This window comes from Limanda limanda, chromosome 15 (assembly GCF_963576545.1).
Source record: "Limanda limanda chromosome 15, fLimLim1.1, whole genome shotgun sequence".
Lineage (NCBI taxonomy): Eukaryota > Metazoa > Chordata > Actinopteri > Pleuronectiformes > Pleuronectidae > Limanda > Limanda limanda.
In genome coordinates this window covers 12,960,813-12,988,351 of record NC_083650.1, presented here as the reverse complement: position 1 = coordinate 12,988,351, position 27,539 = coordinate 12,960,813, and the positions used below count along the sequence as shown (strand labels likewise).

General features: G+C 42.3%; 1 protein-coding gene across 1 annotated transcript in view; it reads left to right on the top strand.

The window, feature by feature from the left end:
• Positions 1 to 27,539, top strand: part of dst (dystonin) — a 78,174-nt gene that overhangs the window by 48,761 nt on the left and 1,874 nt on the right. The window contains exons 49-89 of the mRNA XM_061086721.1: positions 3,046 to 3,207; positions 3,412 to 3,582; positions 3,882 to 4,048; positions 4,971 to 5,130; positions 5,342 to 5,668; positions 5,834 to 5,918; positions 6,816 to 7,057; positions 7,169 to 7,375; positions 7,508 to 7,627; positions 7,743 to 7,850; positions 7,936 to 8,154; positions 8,243 to 8,446; positions 8,971 to 9,202; positions 9,537 to 9,763; positions 9,863 to 9,985; positions 10,074 to 10,175; positions 10,811 to 10,912; positions 11,231 to 11,404; positions 11,950 to 12,105; positions 12,430 to 12,627; positions 13,159 to 13,287; positions 13,864 to 14,034; positions 15,381 to 15,536; positions 15,904 to 16,110; positions 16,385 to 16,504; positions 17,179 to 17,348; positions 17,460 to 17,619; positions 18,360 to 18,554; positions 18,633 to 18,761; positions 18,951 to 19,094; positions 19,810 to 19,998; positions 20,118 to 20,247; positions 20,435 to 20,598; positions 20,700 to 20,862; positions 20,942 to 21,096; positions 21,188 to 21,262; positions 21,455 to 21,472; positions 23,688 to 23,805; positions 26,035 to 26,228; positions 26,438 to 26,545; positions 27,058 to 27,184. Coding sequence (XP_060942704.1) covers positions 3,046 to 3,207; positions 3,412 to 3,582; positions 3,882 to 4,048; positions 4,971 to 5,130; positions 5,342 to 5,668; positions 5,834 to 5,918; positions 6,816 to 7,057; positions 7,169 to 7,375; positions 7,508 to 7,627; positions 7,743 to 7,850; positions 7,936 to 8,154; positions 8,243 to 8,446; positions 8,971 to 9,202; positions 9,537 to 9,763; positions 9,863 to 9,985; positions 10,074 to 10,175; positions 10,811 to 10,912; positions 11,231 to 11,404; positions 11,950 to 12,105; positions 12,430 to 12,627; positions 13,159 to 13,287; positions 13,864 to 14,034; positions 15,381 to 15,536; positions 15,904 to 16,110; positions 16,385 to 16,504; positions 17,179 to 17,348; positions 17,460 to 17,619; positions 18,360 to 18,554; positions 18,633 to 18,761; positions 18,951 to 19,094; positions 19,810 to 19,998; positions 20,118 to 20,247; positions 20,435 to 20,598; positions 20,700 to 20,862; positions 20,942 to 21,096; positions 21,188 to 21,262; positions 21,455 to 21,472; positions 23,688 to 23,805; positions 26,035 to 26,228; positions 26,438 to 26,545; positions 27,058 to 27,184 — 6,508 coding nt within the window. The remainder of the gene's footprint in view (positions 1 to 3,045; positions 3,208 to 3,411; positions 3,583 to 3,881; positions 4,049 to 4,970; positions 5,131 to 5,341; positions 5,669 to 5,833; positions 5,919 to 6,815; positions 7,058 to 7,168; positions 7,376 to 7,507; positions 7,628 to 7,742; positions 7,851 to 7,935; positions 8,155 to 8,242; positions 8,447 to 8,970; positions 9,203 to 9,536; positions 9,764 to 9,862; positions 9,986 to 10,073; positions 10,176 to 10,810; positions 10,913 to 11,230; positions 11,405 to 11,949; positions 12,106 to 12,429; positions 12,628 to 13,158; positions 13,288 to 13,863; positions 14,035 to 15,380; positions 15,537 to 15,903; positions 16,111 to 16,384; positions 16,505 to 17,178; positions 17,349 to 17,459; positions 17,620 to 18,359; positions 18,555 to 18,632; positions 18,762 to 18,950; positions 19,095 to 19,809; positions 19,999 to 20,117; positions 20,248 to 20,434; positions 20,599 to 20,699; positions 20,863 to 20,941; positions 21,097 to 21,187; positions 21,263 to 21,454; positions 21,473 to 23,687; positions 23,806 to 26,034; positions 26,229 to 26,437; positions 26,546 to 27,057; positions 27,185 to 27,539) is intronic.

Genomic DNA, 27,539 nt, shown 5'->3' with positions numbered 1-27,539 from the left:
TACCTGGGACCTGTGTGCCCCCCCACCCCCCCAGCATTCCACAGTAATTAAGAATTATCTGCAGGGTCCACAGAAAATTGTCCACAGGAAGAAAACAGAGGGCAAAGGGAGAGAAAAGGCAAAATGTGTATCTATTTCAATAGTGTGATGTCGTCATAGTGGGAACGCTACTGCCTGCTCGTCTAGGTTTTCTTCTCTCTGTTCTTTTTTCTTGAGATGTAGAAAAGCTGGGGCGTAATGTTTCACCTCCCCATTCCCTCAGTCACCGAAGAAGGAGAAAAAGTCAGTGATTGTGTCAGGGTGAAGAAGATGGCTTAGATGTGAAGTGATATGGGCCGTGCAGACATAAGGGGGAATTAGAAAGGGAGGAGAGGGAGGGAGGGATGAAGAGGGGTGGAGGGTCATGCGTCCACCAATCAACATGTGCCGGAGCGGCTCTGAGCACAAATGGAGTTGTGGCAGATGTTGTCTGAATAATGAGCGGGGGGCGGGGCATGCAACCCTCTGCCAGGGAGGGTGTGTGTCATTGCGAGCAGAGCGATGAGCGAGCGAGGCCAGGCTTTTTTGTTTATCCAGGAGTACCAGCTCCCCTCAGGACTGCCACACTGGTTTTCAGTTGGAGCCTGCCGCCGGATTTGTCTGTGGATGTTTTCACTTTGCACTGAACATTTTCTTCAAACTCCTGTGGATGCTGCAGGGAAAAAGAAACAGTCCGGACCAGAGGACTATCCTGATTAAGTTCTGGCAATGCACAGGGAAGAGCCCAGAGGAATATATGTGGGATGGGTGACAATTGAAAGACTGGATTTCCATTCCTAATATGGAATACGAAGCTGCTGTAGAGTCCTAGCATTTGTTGTTTGGGATTTATTTCATATCAGTCGCTATGATTGCGTTGCTACGGTCTTTTTATTTTTGAATTAAGATATTCTATTTTAAGTTTGTGTAGATTTTATTTTGAAAAATAAGTGGAAACTTGAACATTTATTTGTGACCTTATCATTTAAAGAAGATAATATTTTTTTAATTTGCACAGTACTTGTCATGTCAATTGGTCACATTTTTTTAGTAACTTCATTTGCACTAAAGCAACATTTACCTCAAAGGATTTCCCTACATCCTTGGTGTTTTTTTTATACTGATTGATTGGTGACAATTGCTTTAGCATGGGCAAACCGCTGAGCAGACCAGATTGCCTCAGACAAAACCCTTCCTGTGTGGGGAAGGGGGAGGAGGAGGACCTGAACATTGACGACTGCTATGTGCCCCAGAGATCCATTTATGACACCGTTCGGCTCAATGAGCAGATAGACTCGGGCTCTAAAGGCAGCCTCTCTTCCCGGCACTTCACAGGCACCTTACCTTACACGCACCGCACATTAGACTTCAGGAGCCTGTGCGGAAATGGGGTTCTCTCTGCCTCGAGTTCATTTGAGCTCCGGGGCCGAAAGCCTGTCCTGGGGCAAGAGCGAGCTGTCTTTGACGGACTTAAACTCAATGGGAACATAATCAGGGCGACAGATGTGGTGCCGTCCAGGTCGCGACTCCAGGGAGGAGAGAAAAAGGACCATCCTCATCACCGGAAGTCATGGAGGACCTTTGCCCCCACTAATCTGGGAGAGTATGCCAGTCGCAGTGGAACTTTGTGCTCTGGGAGCGTGGAGCGGCCCGGGCTGATCAACGGCAGGAGAGGGAAGAGTATGACCAGCTCACTGACATCTGAGGAGGACTCAGGTCTGTACAGTCCCACTGTGGAGAGGGAGCGACACGGTCATCGATCCCATAAGAGATCAGGCCCCGGGACCAGGAGCCTGTCGTCCTCTGAGGCGATGCACATGTCTGGCGACCTGAAAACCGTGCGGTCGCTCAGCTCGGGGCAGGAGGAGTTTCCTTTCTCACCTGCCAGACACAACAGGTCTCTTTATCATAGCAGTAGCCTAATAAAAGAGTCGCAAAAGCCAGAATCTGGTGTGGGTGCGCTCAATGGAAAAGATGCAGTGAGCAATGGAGAATACAAATACCTCACAGAGAGGTCATCCTCAGGGTCCGCCTACAGGACCCAGAGGGACAGCTGTGGATGGCGTTCCAGGACTTTAACAGACTACGATGAGCTCTCCACTGCCGAGCTATTGGAGGATGTTTCCTGTCAGGATGACTGTGAGCTGGTCAGTGTGGTGGTGACGGAGCCTGAGACTTACGGAAACTCTGTAACTCTACCCATGGACAGCAGCCAGCTGACAAAACCATGCGCTGTTCAACACGGAGAGTCAGAGTACAACATGGAGGAGCTGGAGGAGTTCCTGCAGTCGGTGGAGGCCTGTCTGCCCAAAAGTTTACAGGCACTCGGGTTGAAAGGACAGCACGAGATAGAGGCCATACTGAATGCCATCACTACCTGTCCTGAGATCGACCCCATTGGTTATTTCTCCCCACAGGTGCCCCAAAAAAAACTGCTTTTGATCTTGTCCTGCAGGTTTCACTTGATGATACGCCTTTATAAAAGAGTTTTTCTCTGGCTGTATATCTGATTACATGGGTGAATTGGGTTTTACTCACCAGTTCAGCCCAGAAGCATTTTGGTGTGATTGTGCCCAGCTGTAACTGTAAACGGTGCCCTGCCCTTTTAGAAGCTGCTGACTGGTTAGAGAGTTGTTTATGTCAGCTGAATTTGAACACTAAACCTGATGTTGTGGTAATTGTGTTTCAGGAAGTGGGAGAACACCCTGGCGTTATGTCCATCTCTTTTTTTTTATTAGGACTTCAACTAAGGATTAATTTCATCAGCAAATAGATCTCAACATGAGAAAAAATGTTCAGATTAAAAAGTAATCAAACAGAGTAACATTGAAATTAAAATCTGAATAAATAATATATTTAATTTGGTCCAGATCTGAAATGTCCATTAAACTAGTAATTTGTCAGTCAAATCATTGGCCTTGGAATCGAGTGGAATAATCTGTTTAATGAACCTCCAAATAGGATTGATAACCTTTTAATTTGAGCACTCATAAAATGTTTACTCTGATTTTATCCATTTGTATATAGGCTTTCCAGAAAGGCGACATTGATCCGTTGCAGACGCAGCTTCAAGACATTAACTCCCTCGGCCAGGGCCTGATCCAAACCGCCGCCAAGGGCACCAGCACCAAGAAGCTGGAGGATGACCTGGAGGGTGTCAACACAAAGTGGAACTCTTTGAATAAAAAGGTCATTTATCATACTGTCTATTACCAGTTAGACTGGCTGACATTTGCCCTGTGTCATTAGTGAAAACACAAAGAGACTTTGGCAGTAAAAGGACTCATTGGTTCTTACTGTTTGCTAAAGTACAATCCTTTGATGGGTTTTTGTGGAGCTGTTTCAACTTGGCCTCAAAACAGGTGTCATCTATATTTACCATGTGGTCTGCAGATTGCTGAACGTTCAGCCCAACTGCACGAAGCCCTGCTGCATTGTGGGAGGTTCCAGGATGCTCTGGAGTCCCTGCTCAGCTGGTTGACTGACACAGAGGAGCTCGTGGCCAATCAGAAACCTCCATCGGCAGAGTTCAAAGTGGTCAAGGCACAGATTCAAGAACAGAAAGTAAGCTGGTATCATTTTTGACAAACACATGAGCTCCCAGAATCACTGCACACATCAGCAGTTCTATTCTAATCTTTCCGTTTCCACTCTAGTGTATCCATGAAACATTATGACTTTGCCATTCATCTTATTTAATTGACATCCATTGTCAAACAAGAGTGTGGAGCACAAAGCTTTTACTTTAATGCAGACTTAATTTGAGCCTGTTAGATTTACTGTTTTTCACCACTAAGCACCGCTGGCGGTCAGAACATGCTAAAGGCGCCCTATAACTCTCCTCCTTTGTTTGCCTTTGAAAGCTCCTACAGAGACTGCTGGATGACCGAAAACCGACAGTGGAGCTCATAAAGAAAGAGGGAGGGAAGTTCGCAGAACAGGCCGAGTCTGTGGATAAGGAGAAGGTTGAAAAAGAGATGGAATGCCTGGGGCAGAGGTGGGACGCTCTGCTCAAGAAGGCTGAGAACAGGTCTGTAAACATATGTGATACTAACACGCTTTGTGTTTTGGCCTCAATTTAATTTCACTGTAAATATTTATACATTAACAATGCCAGACTAAATTCACCTTGACTTTCCTCACACTGAAGTTAAAAGGAACAGTATGACATTTTAGTAAAGGCACCTATTTTCTTCTGTGCCAGGAATTAGATGAGGAAATTAAAGGTCCAGGTTGAAGAATTAGGTGAAAGGAATCTATTGGCAGTAATTGAATATAAAATAATACTAGTGATGTGTTCACTAGTGTATGATCGTCTAAATAATATAAATTGTTCCAACTTCACCAATAGACGTCACTATATTCTACACACTGAACCTTTATTACAAACCTCCTGTTTGTACAGTAAATATGACGCTACAGCGTGCAGCCAGTTAGCTAAGCTTAAAACATACGACTTGAACAAACATCAGTCTGATCAAAAACTCCTAAATGACAGAAACCATATTTGAGAAAAAAATATTTTACAGGTATTTTGACTTTTTAGTTTGGTCCATGTCCCATCCACTAACATGGAGGAGGCAGGATTGATGGCCTATTATGTGATCAGCCACTAGTAGGCGATCACAATGTGTTAGCTTCACTTTTGGGGAGCTCACATGTCGCCCAGCTTTCTATACTAGTCTATGGTTTGGTCAGAGCAAGGCCTGCTGCTTCTTCCTTTTGTGCTATGCTAAGCTAAGCTGCTAGCTGTAGCATCAAGTTCGCCCATAGGAGTCGTATCAATCTTTCAATGAAGTATATTGTTGTCAAATCATGACAATAGACTAATACAGGCACAGTTTAACTTTATTTATATATAAAAATGAATATTTATGAATAGGTTTTGTGGAAAGTTTCCATGAGAAGCACTTTTTTCCTTGTCAGTTGCTGATGTTTTCAATGTTTGTCAGGCACAAACACCTGGAGAGCATCTTAGTGGTCACTCAGCAGTTCCATGAGACTCTGGAGCCGCTGAGCGAGTGGCTGGCCGCCACAGAGAAACACCTGAGCAACTCCGAGCCAGTCGGCACCGAGACAGCTAAGCTGGAAGATCAGATCTCTCAGCATAAGGTAATATCCATCATCACACATAATCATCATCATCATCATCATCATGTGTTTGGTTCATTTAGCTTGTTGCCTTTAAGTTTGTGCTTTTCATTTCGCCACTCCGTTTCATTTTTCATAAATTTCAGTTTGATATTTCTGTTTTATGTGTTTGTGTGTTTTCTGTTTGTTTCATTTTCCTTTGGTGTGTGTCCCCCATCCCTGTGCGGTCAAGGCCTTAGAGGAGGAGATTATGAGTCACAGTAAAGACCTGTTTCAGGCCGTCAGTCTGGGCCAGATGCTCAAAAATGTGAGCTCGGTGGACGATAAGGCGTTTGTCCAGTCTAAGCTGGACGCCACACAGGCCACTTACATTGAGCTCCAGGAGCGGTGCAGGAGGAAAGCCGAGATGCTGCAACAGGCTCTGGCAAACGCCCAGCTGTTCGGCGAAGACGAAGTGGCCCTCATGAACTGGCTCAGCGAGGCACATACGAGGCTGAGCGAAGTGTCCGTGGAGGACTACAAAATAGAGGTTCTTGAAAAGCAGCTGGCAGAACAACGGGTACACACTCCTCCCCAGGCCAAGCAATATCCTGTCTTTTTATTTAAGTTGCATCAGTCAATCATTTTTCAGTTGATGTCATTTTCGTGTCATATATTATTTCAACTTTAAAGTGTTTCTTGTCACTCTGAATATATTTCTAAGTTTAGTTTTCTTTATATGTAGGCACTGCAAAGTGATATTGAGTTGAGGAAGAAGAATGTTGACCAAGCCGTCTCTAACGGGATGGAGCTACTGAAGCAAACAACAGGTATGAGGGTCTTTATGAGTTTCTTATTGTTTAATACACCTCAAAGGCCCTTTTCAGAGCTATGGTTCAGATCTGGCATTAACTACAATCCTGAGAGACCAATCACATGTGAAAAGCTTTGAGTCTGTCTCTTCACACTTGGCATTAAGATGCATCCCGAGTGTGTGTCTTGAGATTGGATCTCACTGCTCTGCTCTATATGCAAATTATCATTGTGGGTCATTTATTTTCATAAAGACCAAATTATGTTGGTTTTACTCAGATATGTTTGTGTGTCGGTGTGTGTGTCTGTGTAAGAGAGGGAGATAAATAGAGAGAAAGAGAGCGAGTCTAGTCAGGAGGGCCTGAATGAATTTACAAATTTAGAAAAGTATCAATTATTATGTGATGGTGTCAGTATTGTGTCGGTGGCCACAAGTATATCAACGTATGTGATTTACTTGACACTAAAAGAAGTTTAATATGTTCAAACTCTAGCGTTCAGAGACTGAGTAGGCGGTCCTTCATATGTGGCACACATAAATGTTCACACAGCAGATAAAGAAAGTGGCCCCATGCGTCCCAGACCACATCCAAATGTGGTTTGAATGATCTGATCTCAGGACGTACTGAAGACACGTAGGTGCGTTCACACCTGTTCTTAGCGCTGACAACTTCAGGACGGATGTTCATACCAGGTCTGAGAAGGGTCATAAGGTTTCTCAACTTATTCAGGAGGCAGCACAACAACAGCAAAGTATTTATTCCATTGAGAAAATCAATTTTCTTTGCCACCTTTTGTATCAAACCTTATTGCTGAGTGTATAACAACACTGCTGTGATTCCCCTTACTCCAGCAGACATAGAAAACTCCTTTAATTAATGTTTTATAATGTATTCTATTACTTCTATTCATAGGTGACGAGGTGGTTGTTATCCAAGGCAAATTGGACGGTATAAAATCTAAATATGCTGAGATCAACTCTATGAGTGACAACGTTCTGAAGACACTGGAGCGAGTTTCCGCTCTCTCCTCGAACTTGCACCACAATCATGAGGACCTGAACTCCTGGCTCGAGAAAGCAGAGGCCGAGATCAGTGCTTTCGCTGACCAAGAGCCGGTGGGAGAACAGCTCACTCAGGCACAAAGCAGGCAAAAGGTACATGTTTCCACAATAACATGAAAAACCACTAACACACAGTAAATCCTTAAATATATACTCATCTCTGTGGCTGTAATTCTCAAACAGTTTTCTGTGTTATCTCTCAAGGCCTTGCTGAAGGAGGCCAAAGACCAGAAAGCTGTGATGGACAAGCTGAACGAGTTGAGTGGTTCCCTCCTGGATCTGATTCCGTGGCACGCCCGCGAGGGTCTGGACAAGCTGATCACTGAAGATAATGAGCGGTATCAAGCCGTGCGTGACACCGTCAGCCAGCAGGTCGACCACATCAACGCTGACATACTCAAGTCGCAGCAGGTAAACCAGACATTCATAAACAGTTTATTTCTCAAATGGCTTTCTCTCTTTTTCATTTACTATCTTCTACTTTTCAGTTCTACTTTCTTATTAGAAATTGAAATTTTGCATATCGTTTTTGTCTGTTTCTAGTTCGAACAGGCTGCAGATGCTGAACTCTCCTGGCTGACTGACGCTGAGAGGAAGCTGATGTCGATGGGCGAGATCAGGCTGGAGCCAGATCAAAACACAGCTCAGCTCCAAGCACAGAAGGTGAGTCTGTCAACCATAGTGTGTGTGTGTATTTGTGTGTGTGTGTGTGTGGATAGACACAGGCCTCTGTCTCTTCAAAGCATACCCAACCAAACTCACTCTACCGGTTTTTCAGATCTTCTCCATGGACATCATGAGGCACAAAGATGCTGTGGATGAGATTGTGAAAACAGAAAAGGCCATCATGAACAGCAAAAACCCAGAGGAGAAAGAAATCTTGAAGGTGAGAAAGAAATTATTATTTATGAAGCCAAAGCTGCCATTTGCTCATTACTTATATTAACATAAATGATCTTCTGGGTTTGCAGGCGAAGACACAGACTCTCCTGGAGAAGTACGGAGCCGTGAGTCAGCTGAACTCGGACCGCTGTCTGCAGCTGGAGAGAGCTCAGTCTCTGGCCAGTCAGTTCTGGGAGACCTATGAGGAGATATGGCCGTGGCTCCAGGAAACCCTGAGCTCCTTCAGCCAGCTGCCACCTCCCTCCATCGAGTACGAATCACTCAGGCAGCAGCAAGAGGAGCTCAGGGTAACAAGCCGACGCCAGTGGATGATCAGTGAAACACTTTAATGCGAATGATGGAAAACCTAAACTGATTATGTTGTTTCCTCTGCAGCAAATGAGAGAGCTGATCGCAGAGCACAAGCCTCACATTGACAAGATGAATAAGACCGGGCCCCAGTTACTTGAACTCAGCCCAGTGGAGGGAGTGCCCATCAGAGAGAAATACACAGCTACTGACCAACTGTACACCAAACTGAAGGCTGATGTTAAACAGAGAGCTGCAACTCTGGATGAGGCCACATCCAAATCCACCCAGGTGAGAAGAAGTTGTTTATTATCGATTATATTATATTATAATATAATAAATTATTATATTGGAATCTATGACACACTTTCTATAAATCATGTTATCAATCGGTCATCAAGCAAAAAATATCTGATATAATTTAAAGTTTTTGCTGTTTTTGAAAATAGATGATTATAACATCTGGTTCAAACACAGAACAAGCTATAACAGTATTATTAGAACAGTAACAATAATAATAGTAATGATAATGATGATAATAATTTGTCACGTGATGTCCATACTATTATTATTTTGCAAAAAAAAATACTCACATTTGAGAGGCTGAGATATCAGATTAGTGTAATAATAATAAAAAAAATCCGAATGGATGTGATAGATTTATTTTAGGCCTTGTTTTTGCTGTGAATACAGAGTCTTTCTGCAACAGGAGAGAAAACATTAAAAAAACTTTTCAAAGATGTTGTATTTTTACTTATTTATTAAATTATTATTTATATACAAACTGAGGTGTTTCCTGTCCTCTTTTCCACCAGTTCCATGATAAAATCGACCCCATGCTGGAATCCCTTGAGCGGATCGCTGAGCGCTTGCGTCAGCCTCCCTCCATCTCGGTGGAGGTGGAGAAGATCAGGGAGCAGATCACGGAAAACAAGGCCGTCTATGTGGACTTGGAGAAACTGCAGCCTTCCTATGAAATGCTGCGACAGCGAGGCGAGGAGATGATCGCACGGTCTCTAGGGGCAGACAAGGACATATCTGCTAAAGGTACGGTATATACCATACATCTTTTTTAGCAGTTTGTATTTTTTAAATGTTCTCTTTATTTATTTTTTATTTTAGTAGGGGTTTGACTTATAGAGAGCCACAGGATAATTAAAGGAAATAAGAAATAAGAAACACAATTACTAGACAAAACTAAAATTCTTCAGTACCTCAAAACAAATAAAGCCATTCTTCAAAATCTTGACCCAAAATCCTTACATTTCATGCTATGGATTTCAGAAACTTCCCTTGAGGGAAATTATTGGAAGAATCAAGAGAAATTGACCATTAATTTTAATTAACACTTTATTATAACGTGTTTTATTTTGACCACAAGCTGTACAAGACAAATTGGACCAGATGGTGTTCCTGTGGAGCGACGTCCAGGCGCTGCTGGAGGAGCGCGAGGGGAAGCTGCTGGACGTGATGGACCTTGCCGACAAGTTCTGGTGCGACCACTGCGCTCTCATCGTCACCATCAAAGACTGCCAGGACCTGCTGAGGGAGCTGGAGGAGCCAGGGGTCGACCCGTCGGTCGTCAAACAGCAGCAGGAGTTTGTGGAGGTACACAGGTTTCCAAAAGTCAAACCTCTGAATCTACCTGCTGGCAGTTAAGAGTGAGGGAGCATGTATTTTTTGTTAAATCTGCTTTTAATTCAACAGGGATTCAAGGAGGAGATTGACGGCCTGCAGGAGGAGCTCGATGTGGTTCGAAACCAAGGGGCAGAGCTCATGACTGCCTGTGGCGAGCCTGATAAACCTATCATAAAGAAGAGTGTCGATGAGGTAATCGATTTAAATCCATCTTGTCCATGCAGATATGTCTTTTCTCCTGCATGTGGCTCGTGGTGTGACACTTGTGTTGTTATTCCAGGTGAATTTGGCGTGGGAGAATCTAGATAAAACCTGGAAGGAGAGAGGAGAGAGACTGGAGGAGGCCATGCAGGCTGCGGTGCAGTTTCAAGACGGCCTGCAGGTACTTTGATCCCTGATACAAGCATTTTCAAAGGCAATGAAATAAACCGCTTAATGGAGTAAGCGAGCAGACTTACTCTATAAGGGGCAGACTTTGTATAGACGCTGTGCTTTTTTTCTTTCTTATACTTTTTAATCATTAAACCAGTAGGTACTCGTTCGTAGACGCATACAGTATTTATGAGTCTGCTGTTTTCTAAGGTTTTAACATGAAACCACAACTTGCTGTGCTCTTTTATTGCAGCTGATAAAAACAACATTTTATGGGAGACCTATTAATTTTGAAAGCATAATATACACACAGACTTCAGTACTTTTCTATCCCTTGGCCCTTTTGTATACAGTCTATGTTCGGCTCACACTTTCACTCGTGTCAAGTTATTTTTAGATCTTTTAAAGTGGAGGAAGGAATACTCGACACAGCTGCGCACATTTTACTGTAACTGTAAAGATCACAACCACACACTTGTTAAGACGATTGTGTTGATATTCAGGTCCTGCTTCTACATTGTCATCGTGTTTGTTTGCCGTACGTGTCAGGCAATATAGATCCATTCATTGCATGTGGAAATATGACTCCTGGTGCTCTGAGCTTTGTTTTCATTCAATAACAATGGTTTCCTACCTACTTCTCAGGGAATGTTTGACTGGGTGGACATTCTGGAGAGCAAACTGGATTCAATGTCACCCGTAGGCACAGACCTGGAAACTGTCAAGCAGCAGATTGTAGAGCTCAAGGTACGATCTCGTGATTTCTCTGTTAAGATGCAAAGGCAGATTCATTACTATCTTAAGCTTTACTGCAGATTTCACTGTTACAGAACTCTGTCATACACCAGCTGTGTTTAGGTTGAGTGCTTTATTTATAACAGGCCTTAGATAACCTGCCTTGTTACAATGCAAACGCTCAGTAAATATTATCTCATAAAGTCACATTTGCTTTGATGTACAGTCACATGAATGTTGTACTGAAAAGGCAAAGCTGCTATTGTGTGTATGACTTTGTACTTGTGTTGACTGTTTGGGTGTAACACTTCATTCTGCTGGTTCATTCAGGAGTACAAGGGGGAGGCGTACCAGCTGCAGATCGAGGTGGAGCGCCTCAGCCACCAGGCGGGGCTCCTGCTGAAGAAGGTGACAGAGGATGCCGATCGCTGCGCCATCCAGGAGCCGATGTCCGAGCTCAAGATGCTCTGTGTCAACCTGGACGAGAAGATCATCAGCCGACAGGTCAGTCAAGGGAAACATGAAGACTCAGCAAAGACGTTTAAAAAGAAAATGAAATCTAAGTCAGAGATATAAATACCCTTTTAAACAGATTGTTCACTTTATTTATATGCTATTTAATCACAAAAAGAACGGCACTCAGAAGAACACATACTTTCGCAGAGTCCTAACTTCTATTCAATCAAGATGGACGAAATTACACAGTTCTTTAAAGCGGCCTGATTTTTTTTATCAAGATGAATTATTGAAATCAGTCAAAATGTTCAAAAACACTCGGTGTTAAAGGGCCTTCCTTGATCTGGATCCACAACAAACTTAAATGGGTTCTTCCCTGAGTTCCATGGTAATTTCTTTTTCTTTTTTTAAACATGACCTCCTTGGCGGTGGCAATGAGTCTGGTTTAATTTAAATAATGTGCCTCTACAGTTTCATGCAAATTTGCAGCCAGACTCAACAGTGGCCCTAAAGACTGTGGTGTGTGTTGCTTTGCATGTCAAGTGCTTTTCCCCGCTTCAACATAGAATCTGTTTAATCTGTCATTAATCCAGCACAAACTGGAGGGAGGCCTCTTGGCACTGGGCCAGTTCCAGCATGCACTGGACGAGCTGCTGGCGTGGATGAGCCACACCGAGGAGCTGCTGGACGAGCAGAGGAAGGCCGGAGGAGACCCCAAAGCCATCGAGATCGAGCTCGCCAAACACCACGTACGACAAAAACACCTCCTCACCTCATGTTTTTTTTAACGGGCATTTTCAGTTAACAACCAGGGGATAAGCAAAGCATCAGCATCAGGAGTAAATGTGTGCTCGCCACACTTGACTGTACGTTTCACTTAATCCATGGAAGTCTAGGAAAAAGGCTTTTACTAAATACTTTATTACAACATGATCTTGTACTCAAATGAAAGAACTGATCCAGATAAATCATGTCTGTTTTATCATATTTGCGACAGAAACACGCAGATTTAATTAAGTCCTCAGATCCATCCAGCCAACATCTCTCACTTTCTGGCTGCTTTCTCTCCACAGGTTCTCCAGATTGACATGTTGGCTCACAAATCGACAGTTGAGGCGGTGAACAAAGCCGGTAACGATCTGGTGGAGTCCACCTCAGGCGAGGAGGCCTCTGGTCTGCAGACTAAACTGGAGAACCTGAACCAGAGGTGGAAAGCCATCCAGGAGAAGACGAAGCAGAGGAAGCAACAGCTGGAGAGCGCTTTGCTTCAGGTATGAAGAATTTAATAAGCCCAGACTTCATTTGTCATTGTTTTATTGTTTAATAAGCCGTGGTTGAATCCTTTCTCCCAGGGGAAACAAGAGTCAAAGGGCTTTTTTTTAGGAGTATTCCTATCTCTCCTCCGCCTCCTCCTCATTCCTGTTTGCATCCTGCGGAGTTTCTATTCACAACTTTGACATTTAAAGAGCTGCTGGGATGTGAGGGAGGACGTGAGGAGCAGAAATATCCCCTGTTTTTGTTTATAGATTGGGATGTTTATAAGAAATAAGTGCCAAAAATTCTGTTTAACTGACAACTTCAGTTCAATTCTTAGTTTTAACGGTTAATTTAATATGTTTGATTATTTTTGTAATATGTATTAATATTCACTGTTTTCTTTCTTCTGCTAAATACCACAGGTTTGATGACTAAATGAATTTGAGGAATTAATAACTCAGACATCCGTCTCTCTGGGCCGTGGGTTCCAAACAATGATTGTGTGTGACACCTTTTGTCCTGACTCAGGTTGTATTGTGTTGTAGGCCCAAGGTTTCCATGGTGAGATAGAAGATATGCAGCAATGGCTGAAAGACACAGAACGTCAGCTGTTGGCATCAAAGGCTGTGGGAGGCTTACCAGACACGGCCCGGGAGCAGCTTAACGCCCATCTGGTATGTGTTTAAACAATATGAAAGGCCGCATGCAGATGGCGGGGCTTGTAAGAGACGACCGTGTCTTTTCTGTGTTTTTATCCCGAGTGTGAAAATTCAATGACACTGCAAAATACACTACATGCAGCTCCCCCTGCGGAAGGTTTTAAAAAGCTTTTTAAAAGTGTTTCTAATTGATTCAGGCCTGTGTGACTATAATTAATTTAAGAATCTTTCCCGTCCTTGTTTTCCTTTCGCTCTAAACTAAAGACATTTTTCCTAAAGAAGCACCAGCGCTGGTTTTTTTTATGGAACCAAAAGACAGAGGGATTACTTAAATGCAATAACTTTTATCAAATTAGTAACTTTATACTGTTTAAATGTTTGTGGGAACATGCCTCGGGGAGTCTCGGCAAGCCTCACTTGTTCATTCCTTCCCCTTTTTTGGACTGGATTGGGACAAAACGTGGGCAAATTCATCCCACGCACTTTGAACACTGTAAAGCCCGAAAGTAAAAGTCAGAGCTGTAATTTAGTCTGTTTGGCGAAAGCATCACTCACTAGCTCCGTGTCATTGTTTGGGGTCTTTTCTTGCAGGAGTTGTGTTCTGCCTTGGAGGCGAAGGAGGAGCTGTATGAGGAGCTGCAGAACAAGGGTCAGCAGCTGCTCACGCTGGCGCCTGAGGGTCCCGACAGCAACACGGAGCAGGACCTCGCCAACCTGAAGGGGAAGTGGGAGGCGGTGCAGGGCAAGGTCGCTGAGAGAAAGGTATGGAGTCACAACTCGAGATCCAGGCCCCAGTGAGGGATCGTTGACACGCACTTGAGCCGTGACTGTGTAGCTGAAATCCTCTAATCCCTGTGCTGATAATGAGCGGTGTAAAGATGGAGCGTTGGCATGGACACACACACAGGATGTGGTCACGCTGTAGATCACAGCTGTCTGACAGTGGGTGGAACAACTGTGGTCTTGTCTCATATGTTGACAAGTGCATCAAATAAATAGTGGAGCTTCGAGTATCTGAGCCAAAGTAAAGGCTAATCTTTCACCATGTTGTTCTTCTTGACATCTTATTTATATTCAACACCGATTGGAACAATATTTTCTCATTTTTGTCGCTACAATAAATAAACATCAACATAATCTCCCCCTTTACCGCTCTCGCTCCACATATGGAGCTCCTCGTTCTGGTTGCCTGAAGCTTTGGCTGTAACACTTTTGCTTCCTATTTACTTTGGTCCTGATCCCGGGAATGTCAATCCTGCAAAAGCTTGGAGCTGCACCGAGTTGCAGCTGCTGGCCAATCTCTGTCTGCAGCAACGTGACACTTCTGTAGTGCAGCGAGTCGAGCGCACACTCACACACGGAGCATTCGGATAATAAATTACCTAAACCGTGATTCCATTTTTAGCAAGAAGAACAACATGACCCTGCAATATGTGAGGGAAAAGCATTAGCAATGTCATTAATATGGCATTTACTGTCATGGGATGAGCCTGTGCCCGCGGGTCCGGCTGCAGCAAACGGATGTTTTCAGGAGTGGACATTTCTCTCATTGGATTAAAAGCTCATCACTCCATTTCTGTTTCAGCCTCTCTAGAGATGTTAGCTTCCTCTGATGCGTAATTGTTTATTTTTAACCTTTTTCATCAAATGTTGTAGCAACCAGTCGGTTTGTTTTCAGTGTTGTGTAACAGTACGCCAACTCTGAGAGAGCACATACCTCTGCCAAGGCCCAACAGTCCCCTTATTAAACCACATTTAAATTCACGTGAGTCTGATTTTTAATTCGATCTGCACCAAATTGTAAAAACTGATAAATATCCCCTAAATATGTCAGATTTTTTTTTCTCATCAGTATCCATTAGATTCTCAGAGAAATCAACAAAAATGTCACAAATTGCAACGTTAAAGAAAGTTAAATAGATTTTCGTGGATCCGCCCCCTGAGCCGGATCTGGATCTGGAATTATTTTTTCACCCACACTGTGGAAATCCATCTAGTAGATTTTGTGTAATCCTGCTGACTAACAGACATTAAAACATGGATAAAACCATAACCACCGTGGCTGTTTACAGAGGAACTACATTGACCCTTATGATATGTGTCTTCAGGGTAAACTGGAGGAGGCCTTGACTCTGGCCACCGAGTTCCACAACTCTCTGCAGGACTTCATCAACTGGCTGACCCAAGCGGAGCAAACACTCAACACGGTTTCCCCAGCCTCCCTCATCCTGGACACCATCATGTTTCAGATTGATGAGCATAAGGTAATGTTTGCACAGGGAGTAGGATCGATGACGCAAAAAGAAATTCTGATGATTTATTTTGTTATGTTTGTACATGATTCAAAAAGGCAGGTGTTCAGCTGCCAAGTTGAAACATTTTCATCCAACTTTGGTTTTATTAAGCTGCTATGATGATTTGTAATTTATTAAGTCAGTAAAAAGTTATAAATAATATATATCACATAGGGGTTTATGTTTACTAATTCATTCTGCTTTGCCAGCAAATGACCGCATCTGTATAATTTTTTGTACAAAACTCACTAGGCTTTTTATCATGAATTAGATGACCTCTGCTTTCAGTTTCAAATCTCCCTTCACACCTGACCTAAGCCTTTCTGTGTGTGTGCAGATTTTTGTGACAGAGGTGAACTCCCACAGAGAACACATAATCGATCTGGACAAGACAGGCACACATCTGAAGTACTTCAGCCAGAAACAAGACGTGGTCCTGATCAAGAACCTGCTGCTGAGCGTGCAGGGCCGCTGGGAGAAGCTGGTGCAGAGGTCTGTGGAGCGAGGTCGGCTGCTGGACGACAGCAGGAAGAGGGCCAAGCAGGTACTGTTGTGTGCATATTTATTCTGGGGTTAGAGAAAGACATTGTTTCACTGCTCTCAGGACATTTGTGTTATCATTGGAAAGCTGTGGAAATATTATATTAAGGCAGTGTCATATTCTGTCTGCAGCTTACTACAGTGTTTTCACTAGCGTGGGGCCTCTTGTGTTCCTTGGGCCTGAAAATCTAATCATGGGAACATTAAACAGCGCTCCGCAATAAATCAAGTGAAATCATAGCTCTTTACACCGCGTTTGCTTCTTTATCCTCCGCTAGTTCCACGAAACTTGGAATAAACTGATGGAGTGGTTGGACGAATCTGAGAAGGCTCTGGACTCCGAGGTGGAAATTGCCAACGATCCGGACAAAATCAAGACGCAGCTGACGCAGCACAAGGTGACGGAGCATCACCTCAGCACAGTGTACTGGAGAAGGAATGACAGTTAAAATAGACATGGACCTTTGACAGCATCTTCATCTTAGTTTCATTCTATTAACAGAAACAACTCCGGCATGAAAACCACGTTTTACAAGCCAGAATAAAGAGTCGGCTGTTTAATGAGGCATATATAAGTTACATATAACAGTAAAATATTTGTCTAGGAATTACAGTATCTAGAGAATGCATTAGTGTGCATTTGTGTTACATACCATGATAGTCTCTGTTGTTTTCTCTGTGCTGGTATGTAGGGAGATTGTGCTAATCCTGTCATAATCCTGCGAAGGCCCAAATGTATTAGGGGTGACCTTGCTTTTGGATACTTTTAATCTCTGTGGAGCATTGGCTGTTGAGTTTTGACCCCCTTTTTGTTTCCCTCATAGAACACTGCCTTCTTAATCACTAAACACACACACACACACACACACACACACACACACACACACACACACACACACAGAGATTAGGATGATATCTGACATGCCGACAGTCGTAAGAAGAAAATCCCTTGAGAAGGTTTACTGTAACCGTGCACATTCAGTGAACATAACTATTGTCAGCTTGTTTATTTTCTAAATACAGTAAAATTACATGGGGTATGCTGACATTGTTTTTTGTGTTTTTCACACAGGACTTCCAGAAAGCCCTGGGCAGCAAACACTCTGTGTGCGACACCACCACTCGCACAGGACGGGCCCTGAAGGACAAGACCTCTCTTCAGGATGATAACCAGAAGCTGGACGACATGCTCTGTGAACTGAGGGACAAATGGGACACAGTCTGCGGCAAGTCTATAGAAAGGTACTGATGGATTTCTTGCAGTATTTTATCCCACCAACTTCCAGTCAGGACTATTTGCAGTATTTCTAAACCCCTCCTTGTTCACTGTGGATGATTTGTTCTCTCCTGCAGACAGAACAAGCTGGAGGAGGCCCTGCTGTTCTCTGGCCAGTTTAAAGACGCTCTCCAAGCTCTCATTGACTGGCTGTACAGAGTGGAACCTCAGCTGGCTGAGGACCAGCCCGTACACGGAGACATAGACCTGGTTCTCAACCTCATAGACAACCACAAGGTAGAAGACTTCTGCCAGTCGATTGCTATTCTTCTACTGGTCATTGCTGCTGTATCACTGCCTTTTCCTTTCATCACTGATTGCTTCTTATCATAATAGAGGATAGAGGAAATTTAAACCACAGCAGGATTTATATAAAACAGCAAAAGTGATAGCATTGTGCTTCCTTTCTATTGAGAGTGACTATTGTTTAAAGTTTTCTGTCCAGCAAGGATGTCCAGGAAATTGGTGCTATTTTGATTTCTTATTACAAGTGTTATTATTAATAAGAACTAGAATGATACTCAGAGGAGTGCAAACTTCTGCCAAAGCCCAACAGCCCCCTTAAATTAAATCAAGCTGTATTAAATTGCACACACTCAAAGATATCCGGGCTGATTTCTTTTCTCCTGGGAAGTTTGTGTAACTTTCAAAAAATCGTACATTATTGAGGAAAGTAACAATATAAATTCTGGATCTGACCTTATATTTGACATGGTGTTTTTGTCCCAGTTTCAACCTTTAATTTTTTTCATTGTTTTTGCATACCTGCTGACAAACAGCTCTTACTCTGTTTATCCATCTCTCTTTGTATTTCTCCATTGAAATTATAATTGGCAGAAATACGGTTGACCTCAACATTTTTTTTTTTACGGCTTCTTGTTGAAAATACATTTGAGACTAAAGTGACATCACATTTCAGTTTGTTGTGCGTGGCCTTATGTTGCCTAACTGGTTCCGTTGCTGGTTGTCCTCTGCAGGTTTTCCAGAAAGAGCTGGGCAAGAGGACAGTGAGTGTCCAGGCCCTGAAACGTTCAGCCAGGGACCTGGTCGAGAGCAGCCACGATGACTCGTCCTGGGTCAAAGTGCAGATGCAGGAGCTGAGCATCCGCTGGGAGACAGTGTGCAACCTCTCGGTTTCCAAACAAGTCCGGCTAGAGCAGTCCCTGTGTCAGGTACTGCCGAGCCCCTGCAGCTGTAACACAGGATGTGGAGTCAATGAGTCTGACATGATCTGTGTTTCCTTTCTGCAGGCTGAGGAGTTTCATTCAACTGTTCACATCCTGCTGGAGTGGCTCGCTGAAGCAGAGCAGAGTTTGCGTTTCCATGGCAGCCTGCCTGATGATGAGGAGGCTCTGCGGGTGCTTATCGAACAACACAAGGCAAGAAATGCCAATACTTCATGCCAATATACATATATACTTATATGTTTTTTATCTTGAGCAAACTTTAGGTTTTATATTTCTCTAAACAATCCAAAATAAAAAAAAAAAACATTTTTAGAAAAGTGTCTTTTTTAATTTTCGCAAACTGATTTCAAAGCTCATTTCTTTCCTTTTTCAATTTTGAAGGAGTTCATGAAGAAACAGGAGGAAAAGCGAGTGGCTCTGAACAAAGCAACCAGTATGGGGGAGGCCATTCTGACCATCTGCCACCCAGACTCCATCACAACCATCAAACACTGGAACACCATCATTAAAGCCCGGTTTGAAGAGGTCAGTTCACAGCTGCGTGTCCGCACACATGCCTGACACAGCCACAGGTATCACATGCAACAATTATACCATTCGGATGATGTAAGCTACACTAAGGAAGACTCACTTCCTTTGTTGCTCAAATCACTAAATATGGAAGATTGTTACACTCTCCTTATTGTGCTGTTTTGAATTTGACAGCAAGTTACACAAAAATAGTTACTTTTAAAGGTTCAGTGTGTAGAATTTAGTGATATCTAGTGGTTAAGTTGCATGTTGCAGCTGAATTCCCTTCACCTTACCCTCCCCTTACCAACATGAAAGAGAACCTGTGGGAGCCTTCAGATGTCAGTAGTAGTCTGGGCTACTGTAAAAAACATGGCAGCGTCCGTAGAGAGGACATGCTCCTGATTTAAATATAAAGTTATTAAATATAAAGGGCCAATTCTAAGTTAAAGAAAACAACAATTCGTGCAATATAGGTGATTACACAGTAAAACATCACTTAAATTATTTTATATTCGATTTCTGCCGATAGATCCCTTTCGTTCAAATCTTAAAGACCGGACTTTTGAAATAGATTTTCTAATAGTATCTAAATACCAAGGGTGCTGTTTGCAGTTAACAGACACTGACATAATTTCTGAGGTTTAACATAAACTTTTTGCCATGTGCATTGACGGTGTGGATACTTCTTCATGTCGTAATTGTAACGTTTGTAATGTTGCTGTTCCAGGTGCAGGCATGGGCCCGGCAGCACCAGAAGCGACTGGCCACGGCCCTCACTGAGATGCAAACCACTCAGGAGCTGCTGGAGAACCTGCTGACCTGGCTGCAGTGGGCTGAGACCAACCTCAACGACAAGGACAAGGAGCTTCTGCCGCAGGAGCTCGAAGAGGTCAAAGGCCTCATTGCAGAACATCAGGTAAAATCTTTAGCCGTAAAAATCCATTCAAACCAGTTTATGGAACCTGGCTATCTATAATTAAAATAGCTGACAATACCCTCAGAGTTCATGAGGAAAACTGCGTGTTTTTCCTGCAGGTATTCATGGAGGAAATGACCAGGAAGCAACCAGATGTTGACATAATCACCAAGACACACAAAAGGAAGGCTGCTGCGGAGACCCAAATCCAGTCTCAGATCCCTGTGCTGGAGAAAGGAAGACCTGGAAGTATGTATCCCACTAACAACCCCTCATAGAGCACGACCTGGGCCATCTGGCCGAGTGTTGAGTCACTGCAGTGACACAACATCCTCTCGTTTTCCCAGCACCTGGCATGATGTCATTACAAATCTATGCCCTCTGGTTCCATGATGAGGTCACACTCCTCATGAATGTGTTTGTCTTTCACCTGCAGGAAAACGTTCTCCCACACAAGCAATGTATGCGTCAGCGACACAAGCTCCCATCGAAACCAAGGACCCCCGGGTCAACCTGCTGGTCACTAAGTGGCAGCACGTTTGGCTGCTGGCTCTGGACAGAAGGAGGAAACTCAATGATGCGTTGGACAGACTGGAGGAGGTAATCCAACACTCAGTTCTGCTCTGAGGTTTAACCCATAACAGATCTGTGCTCCTATGGTCGTTCATGTCACCATATCATATTTACGTCTTTCTTTGCAGTTGAAGGAATTTGCCAACTTTGACTTTGACGTGTGGCGGAAGCGCTACATGCGCTGGATGAACCATAAAAAGTCTCGCGTCATGGACTTCTTCCGCCGCATCGACAAAGATCAGGACGGCAAAGTGACGCGGCAGGAGTTCATAGAGGGCATCCTCTCCTCCAGTAAGTGTCCGACACACAAAGTCACGACTGAACAGCCAGAAAAACGCTCATTTTTAAACACTTAACGTCTCTTCAACAGAATTCCCCACCAGTCGTCTGGAGATGAGCGCCGTGGCAGACATTTTTGACAGGGACGGCGACGGCTACATTGATTACTATGAGTTTGTGGCGGCGCTTCATCCCAACAAAGAAGCTTACAAACCACTAACAGACGCAGACAAAATTGAAGATGAGGTAACGTGAACTCTCGTAACATGAACTCTGGTGATTTCAAATTCTCAGGTCTTTAGAATCATGGCTCAATGAAATGTTTTTAAATTCGTAGGTTACACGGCAAGTGGCAAAATGCAAATGTTCAAAACGATTCCAAGTGGAGCAAATCGGTGCCAACAAATACCGGGTAAGCCAATTATTTTTAGCTGTTGAGCTTACATCATTCATCTTTTTAAGCAAATACACACTGTTTCATGATTCTGAAATGTTTTAAAACTGAACTGAAGCTTCTTTGTGAAGGTAAGCGTTAAATACAGTGAAGAATGTGTCAACAAAACACTAACTTTTCCATATTTTTTATTGTTTTTCACATCTCCAGTTCTACCTTGGAAACCAGGTACATATGAACTTCCTCTTCTGCTCCTATCTCTCTCCTCGGTGCCTTATCAAGCTTTACACTTTCCTTCATTTACCATTTTAACTCTCCAAGTAACTCTGCCCAGATTCCTGGCTGCTGTTGTACATACTGGAACTCAGAAGTAGAAATCCAAAAATCCCAAAACGGCCCAAGATGTTTATTTTGTCCAATGATTTATGGTGTAGTAGTTGAATATGTAACTTGATTTTTAAGGACTACACGCAAATGTGTGTTTTAACGTCTTTATTATTATGACATTAGTATTTCTTTAGCTGAAAAATGGTAAAGTAAATGTTTAAATAGAAATGTTTAAATCTGCTTTTGAGTTTCATTTGCGTGCTAATATCATTTCAGCCTATGTTCTTTTTATGGTCCACCGGCATATATTCATCTGCTGGGCATTTTGAACAATAATGCTTTATGTGTGCTTGCCTCTGGTGCTGCAGTATCATGGGAATGATTTAGCACAACACTGGCTGACACACTCTTATTTGCATCTGACTCAGTTTATACACTTATTTGATTTATATTTAATGATTTCAATGAATACTTTTTACCTACTGAGTTAATATAATGTGTCTTGACAGATTGCATGTTGCAATGTAAAGTTCATGATATGGGTCCATATGCCTCATGCTTTCTGAAGCTTAATGTCAGTGAGAGAGGGATATGGGCATTGGTGTTGCTTTGTTGACTAGTTTGTGTTAATGTGTCTCACCACACTGAATTGAAATCATTCTCTTGACAGTTTGGTCTGGTTCACTGCTTACATGACTCCCTAATCGGCGATGAGACAATAGCAAACAGGGAAAATCAAAATCTTACCCCCTACCTGAACGTTATGGAAAGCTGTATCCTGGTAAATGGTTATTCTTCTTGTGCCTTACCCCCCGCTCCAAATCATCATCACCTTTATTGTATCTGATCACTAAAATCACCAGTGGCATTAAATCATTACAGTTATCATACAAGTGCAAGATACTTATCACTAGGAGAGATATCATTATGCAATAGGTCTTTAGTGAAGGGTCATCAGTGTTTGGTCATGTCTGCGTGTCACACCGTTCTGGATTAGACAGAAGGGATTCGAACCATATACCTCATGTTGTGTCATCGGAGCTGTAGCTGCATCGGTCGTGCATCAGTGTCAGTGCATCTGAGTCGTATTTGTAGAAAAGTGCAACAACGCAGTGCTGGATTGCAGAAGTTTGCTGTTTGTGCCTTTGATCATGACGTGAAACTATTTGTTTTTTTGGCAGAAAGCATGTGGCTGTGTAATTGTGTGAATTTGTGTGTGTTTGTGTGTTTGTGCTGATGCTCCCGGTCACATCCAACTGGCTGATTCTGCCTTGCTTCACCTCCCTCAGCTTGAACCATGCTCATCCATAACATGCTCATCGTACTTGTTGTCTGGTGTCTGTGTTGAAAGATGAAGGCAGATTATTGTACACTAGTGCCTCCAGGTGGTAGAATAATGTGCCTTCAGTTAATGTTTTTTTTTTCACAGCTTTACCTGTATTAATGGCAGAAAACCGAATCCACACACTGGCGACGAAAAAACAAATAGGCAAAATTTACACAAATTATAACATTGTATATAAATCAATAAATCCTTTATAGGATTTACTTTGATTATACATATGCCAATGTTTGTTTATAACATTGATATAAATCATTGAGGCTCGACATTAAATGATTGAACAAATGTTTGGTATGAGAAGACAAAATCATACATTTTAACATAAACTCATTTAGTATTAATGAACTCACATCGGTTAGAAATTTTGAATTGATAAATTTGAATACCACACAGTAAACCAGCACTCTGATAGAAGGAACCAGTTGGATTGACCTATATGTAATTTGTGTCTTTGAGAATGAAAACTTTAAATTGTTGTGTTTTGGTAAAATACTGTTTGTGTAAAGCTGTGCAACATGGAAAGGAAATCACAAGTGAACAGAAAACCTGTTTGATGGATTAAAACATTGTGCACACTCATGAAATATTATTGATAAAAGCTGTTAAATTCCACACAACATGATTATAAACTAAATCACTGGAATCAGTTTGATTCTCCTCACCACTCTGGTTTCCAGTGTTGCACAGCTCGTAGCCTGCAGTGAGAGAGTTCCCATCACAGCTCAGTGTTTTCACACGTCCCCTCTCTGTTTTTCTTCCCATCCCCCGACGCAGTTCGGAGATTCTCAGCAGCTTCGCCTGGTGCGCATTCTACGCAGCACTGTGATGGTGCGGGTGGGCGGAGGCTGGATGGCCCTGGATGAGTTCCTGGTGAAGAACGACCCCTGTCGAGGTGAGTTCAAAGGTTCACCACAGGAAGTCACATGCAGGCGCTGCCTGAAAACACAGAGAAATGTACAGCCTTCTCAGAACTCTACCTCTGTCCTAATGTATGTTTTCTTTGTTAGTGTGCTCTGTAATGTTTGGCCTTTAACAGAACATACATTGATGGGGTTATTACAGTTTGATTCATTAATAAATTATTTTTATCACTTTAGAAAGCTGACATCTTTATCATACTATATTATTATTATTATTATGATATTTTAGTAGATACGGAGTAAGGATTTTTTTGTTATAAAAAAATCTTTGAAATTCTTTTCACCTAAAAATAAAGTTTCAGATTATTACTTCAGAATAGTTGACCATAATAAAGTAAATTGTATTTTTTCAGTGTCAACAAATGCTTTGAGTCTATTTCTTTTAATATATATATATATATATGTACAATTTACCACTGACTTTCTATCCTTTGTCTTTTCTTGTTGTTCGATCAATGTATTATTACAACACTTTGTCTGGTTGTTTACTTTTTAAAGTAAAAAAAAAACAATTGAGTTAACGGTTAACTACATTCTGTTTACTGTATCTACAACAAAACCTCTATGTGTTTGTTTCTTCTATCTTCTGTATTAATTATCAATTTCCTTTCCCCCCCCTGCGTAACCGTCCTCCTGCTGAACATGAAATCATTCCTTCTAGTTCATCACCATGGGAGCAAAATGTTGCGCTCAGAGTCAAACTCCTCGATTACTCAGTCTCCTATAGGTTGGCAATTCTCACACTTTTTCTCCATGCTCCCTGAACCCACCAGTGGTATGTGTGTCTGCACATCCGAGCGTGTGCTGCTTGTGTTGGTCCTGGTGTGCACTAGCGTAGCTGTGTGCGAGTGCTCGCCGTGAATGAATGTCACTCTCATACCGAGAACCAGCTCCACTCACGACCCCACCACCAACCGTCACTCATCTCCTGCTGGTTTTCATGCATGCAGTTGTTTGTGTGCATCACAACACCGGTTATCACTTCCTCTAAGGGGCTTTATTGTTCGCTCTCTCAGCCTTTCTGAGCTTCTTTTGCAGTTTTCAGGTTTGCTTGACAATCAGACAAACAAAACTTTTGTAAACAATAGAGATGCTGACCTACAAGGGTTTAACTTTGGCTTGAACATTGAAGGGGTAGAGGTCTCTCCCAATTTCAGCTCAATTTTAGCCCAGTGTCACTGTTTGAAATGCAGTGGTCAGTGAAAAGAGATTTTCTTTAATCGTGCTGTAAATTAAATTGAAACAAGTAAATCATCATGTTCTCTAACAATTCATTTTCTTATATTCAGCATAATCCATCATCATTGATGGAGTTGTATAGTGGATTTGGATTATTTGCACAGTTACAACCCCCTTACACTAAGCCCTAGTTTACCTGATGATATAATAGGTCAAAATAAAACTCCCCAGCATCTCGTCTTCGTACAACACACAACAAAACTGAAATGGTATTATTTGCAGTGTTTACTTTGTCTGTTTGGTTTCTTCTTTGTAGTTTATGTAGTTTGGTTTTATAATTCTTCTAATTTGGGCAGTTGTGGTTGTGAGTGTATCGAGAAATTTTGATTAATTTACATTTCTTTCTGCTGCTCGATCAGCAGAACGAAGACGAAGCCTATTGCTGGTTAAGAAACTAAAAAGTTTATTCCACTACTGTTGCAGCGGTAGCCCGGCTTCTGTTCGGCAGTATGGATGAGATGTGAAACTGCATGAGTCATGTGTTTTCATTGTGTTTCAATCCAAACTTTTTATTTAAATTCTGTTTAAATATTCAGTTTTATTCTAAAGCTGACTGTCACATCATTTAAACACTTTATTTAACAGGATCTGTATTTTCCTAATCATTTCCCACCAATTTATTCAGACTGTCCCTGAAAATTTGGTTGTGATGTGGACTAGGACTAGGCTACTTAAAGAGAGAGAAAACGAAATGTGAAAGCAAACAAGCAGACTATTCAACAGTTACAAAAACTATTTTGGGTTTTAATGGAGCACCTCTTTCCAGGAAACTTCTATTTTTCCATAATCGGAAAAACCATTAGTATTTCAAGGAAACTTACAAAGAAACTTCTGGGAAATTATTAGGAACCTAAAGTGGAAAATAAAGTGTTAAATCACCTCATCATCATCACAAAAGTACTAATAAAAATGATGATATTTCTATGTATGCAAACCGGCTCATCTGGAGTGTGCTTTTGCAGCTAAGGGCAGGACCAACCTGGAGCTGCGAGAGAAGTTCATCCTCCCGGAAGGCACCACCCAGGTGATGGCCAGCTTCCGCTACAGGGGCCGGAGATCTCGGCCGTCGTCCAGAGGAGCTTCTCCCAACAGATCCACCTCCAGTCAGAGCTGCTGTCCGGTCCCGTCCCACACCGTGGTGACCAGCACGCCCAAGGTGAGAGCTGTTACTGTGTCCCACTGTATGCTGATCATCACCCTGCTATGATTTGACTCATTCATCTGCCTTAGTTCACTTTGTTTTGTGTTATTCGATCACTTTTTCTGTGCATTTATTTTTCTGTGTTTCTTCCATCTAGTTTTTCTTGTAGTTTTTAATTTGTTAAATCCATATCTGTGGTTTTTTGATTTGCCATTGTTTCCCAGACCCAACACATAACCCGCAATTATGATAAGCCCTGGCTCACAAACAGCAAACCCTCCACTCCTCTTAAATCATCAGACTCCTTTGAGAGCCAAGGTTCATCCTCAGAGGTATAGTCACATAAGAGACTGTGAGACCCAACTGAAATCGATTTAACTTTTAATAACAACAACAATAAAAATATGTAACCCTGGAATCACATACGAAATATTTCACATTTTTAAGATTTGGAGGAAAGAGATTTGGGGTTTTAGAAAAACCTTCAACACATTCTAAATAGAAAGTATGCTGATGTGATTTCAGTTGGGTCTAAAAAATGTTTTTGATTCTTGATGGGCTGAATATTTATTTCTTGCCTGTCAAAAATATCTGCCTAGTTTCAATGCTGCTACGTTTGAACAACTTCATGTTAAATCTGTGCATGAGTTATTGTTAAATGCTTTATTAATTCTACAGGGTTAACATATTCATATACTAACCGCTTCTTGAAAAAATCATTGCAGCATTTTAAAACGATTCTTCACAAAAAATGTAAACTAATTCAATAATATGGTGTTTGTTGGTGCACAGTTCCCTGCAAATGATTACAAGTGAAAGTAATTCAAGTTCTGTGTATTTTCAGGTTACACCAGTACAAGGCAGCAAATTACGTCTGCCTGGGTACTTGTCAGGTAAAGGGTTCCAGTCCGGTGAGGAGGGAACCCTGATCAGCGCTGCTGTACTCAAAGCTCGAACACAGACACTAGGTGGTGAGTAGAGAGCAACTGCAGAAAATGTTTTCTATTATATTCAGAGTGGAAAGTGCTTTTGTCTGTTGGAGCAAAGCTGTGGCTCATTTGTTTGTATGAAAGATGATTGAAGGAAGAGACACATTGGAGCTGCAAACATCCTTTTTATGTTTGGGTTAAAAAAATACAGACCAGTGTGAGCTTCAAAGCAAAATTTAAACATGCTGTTTGCTCTTTTTCCACGACGTCTCTCTTTATTCACCAAAGCGTTTCAGCTATCAAGCCTTCATCAGGGTTGTGTGTAACGATTTGGCCAGTTTCCTAAGTCAGTTTTTTACTGCAGTGATGTCAGCGATATATCACCATCCACCTATAG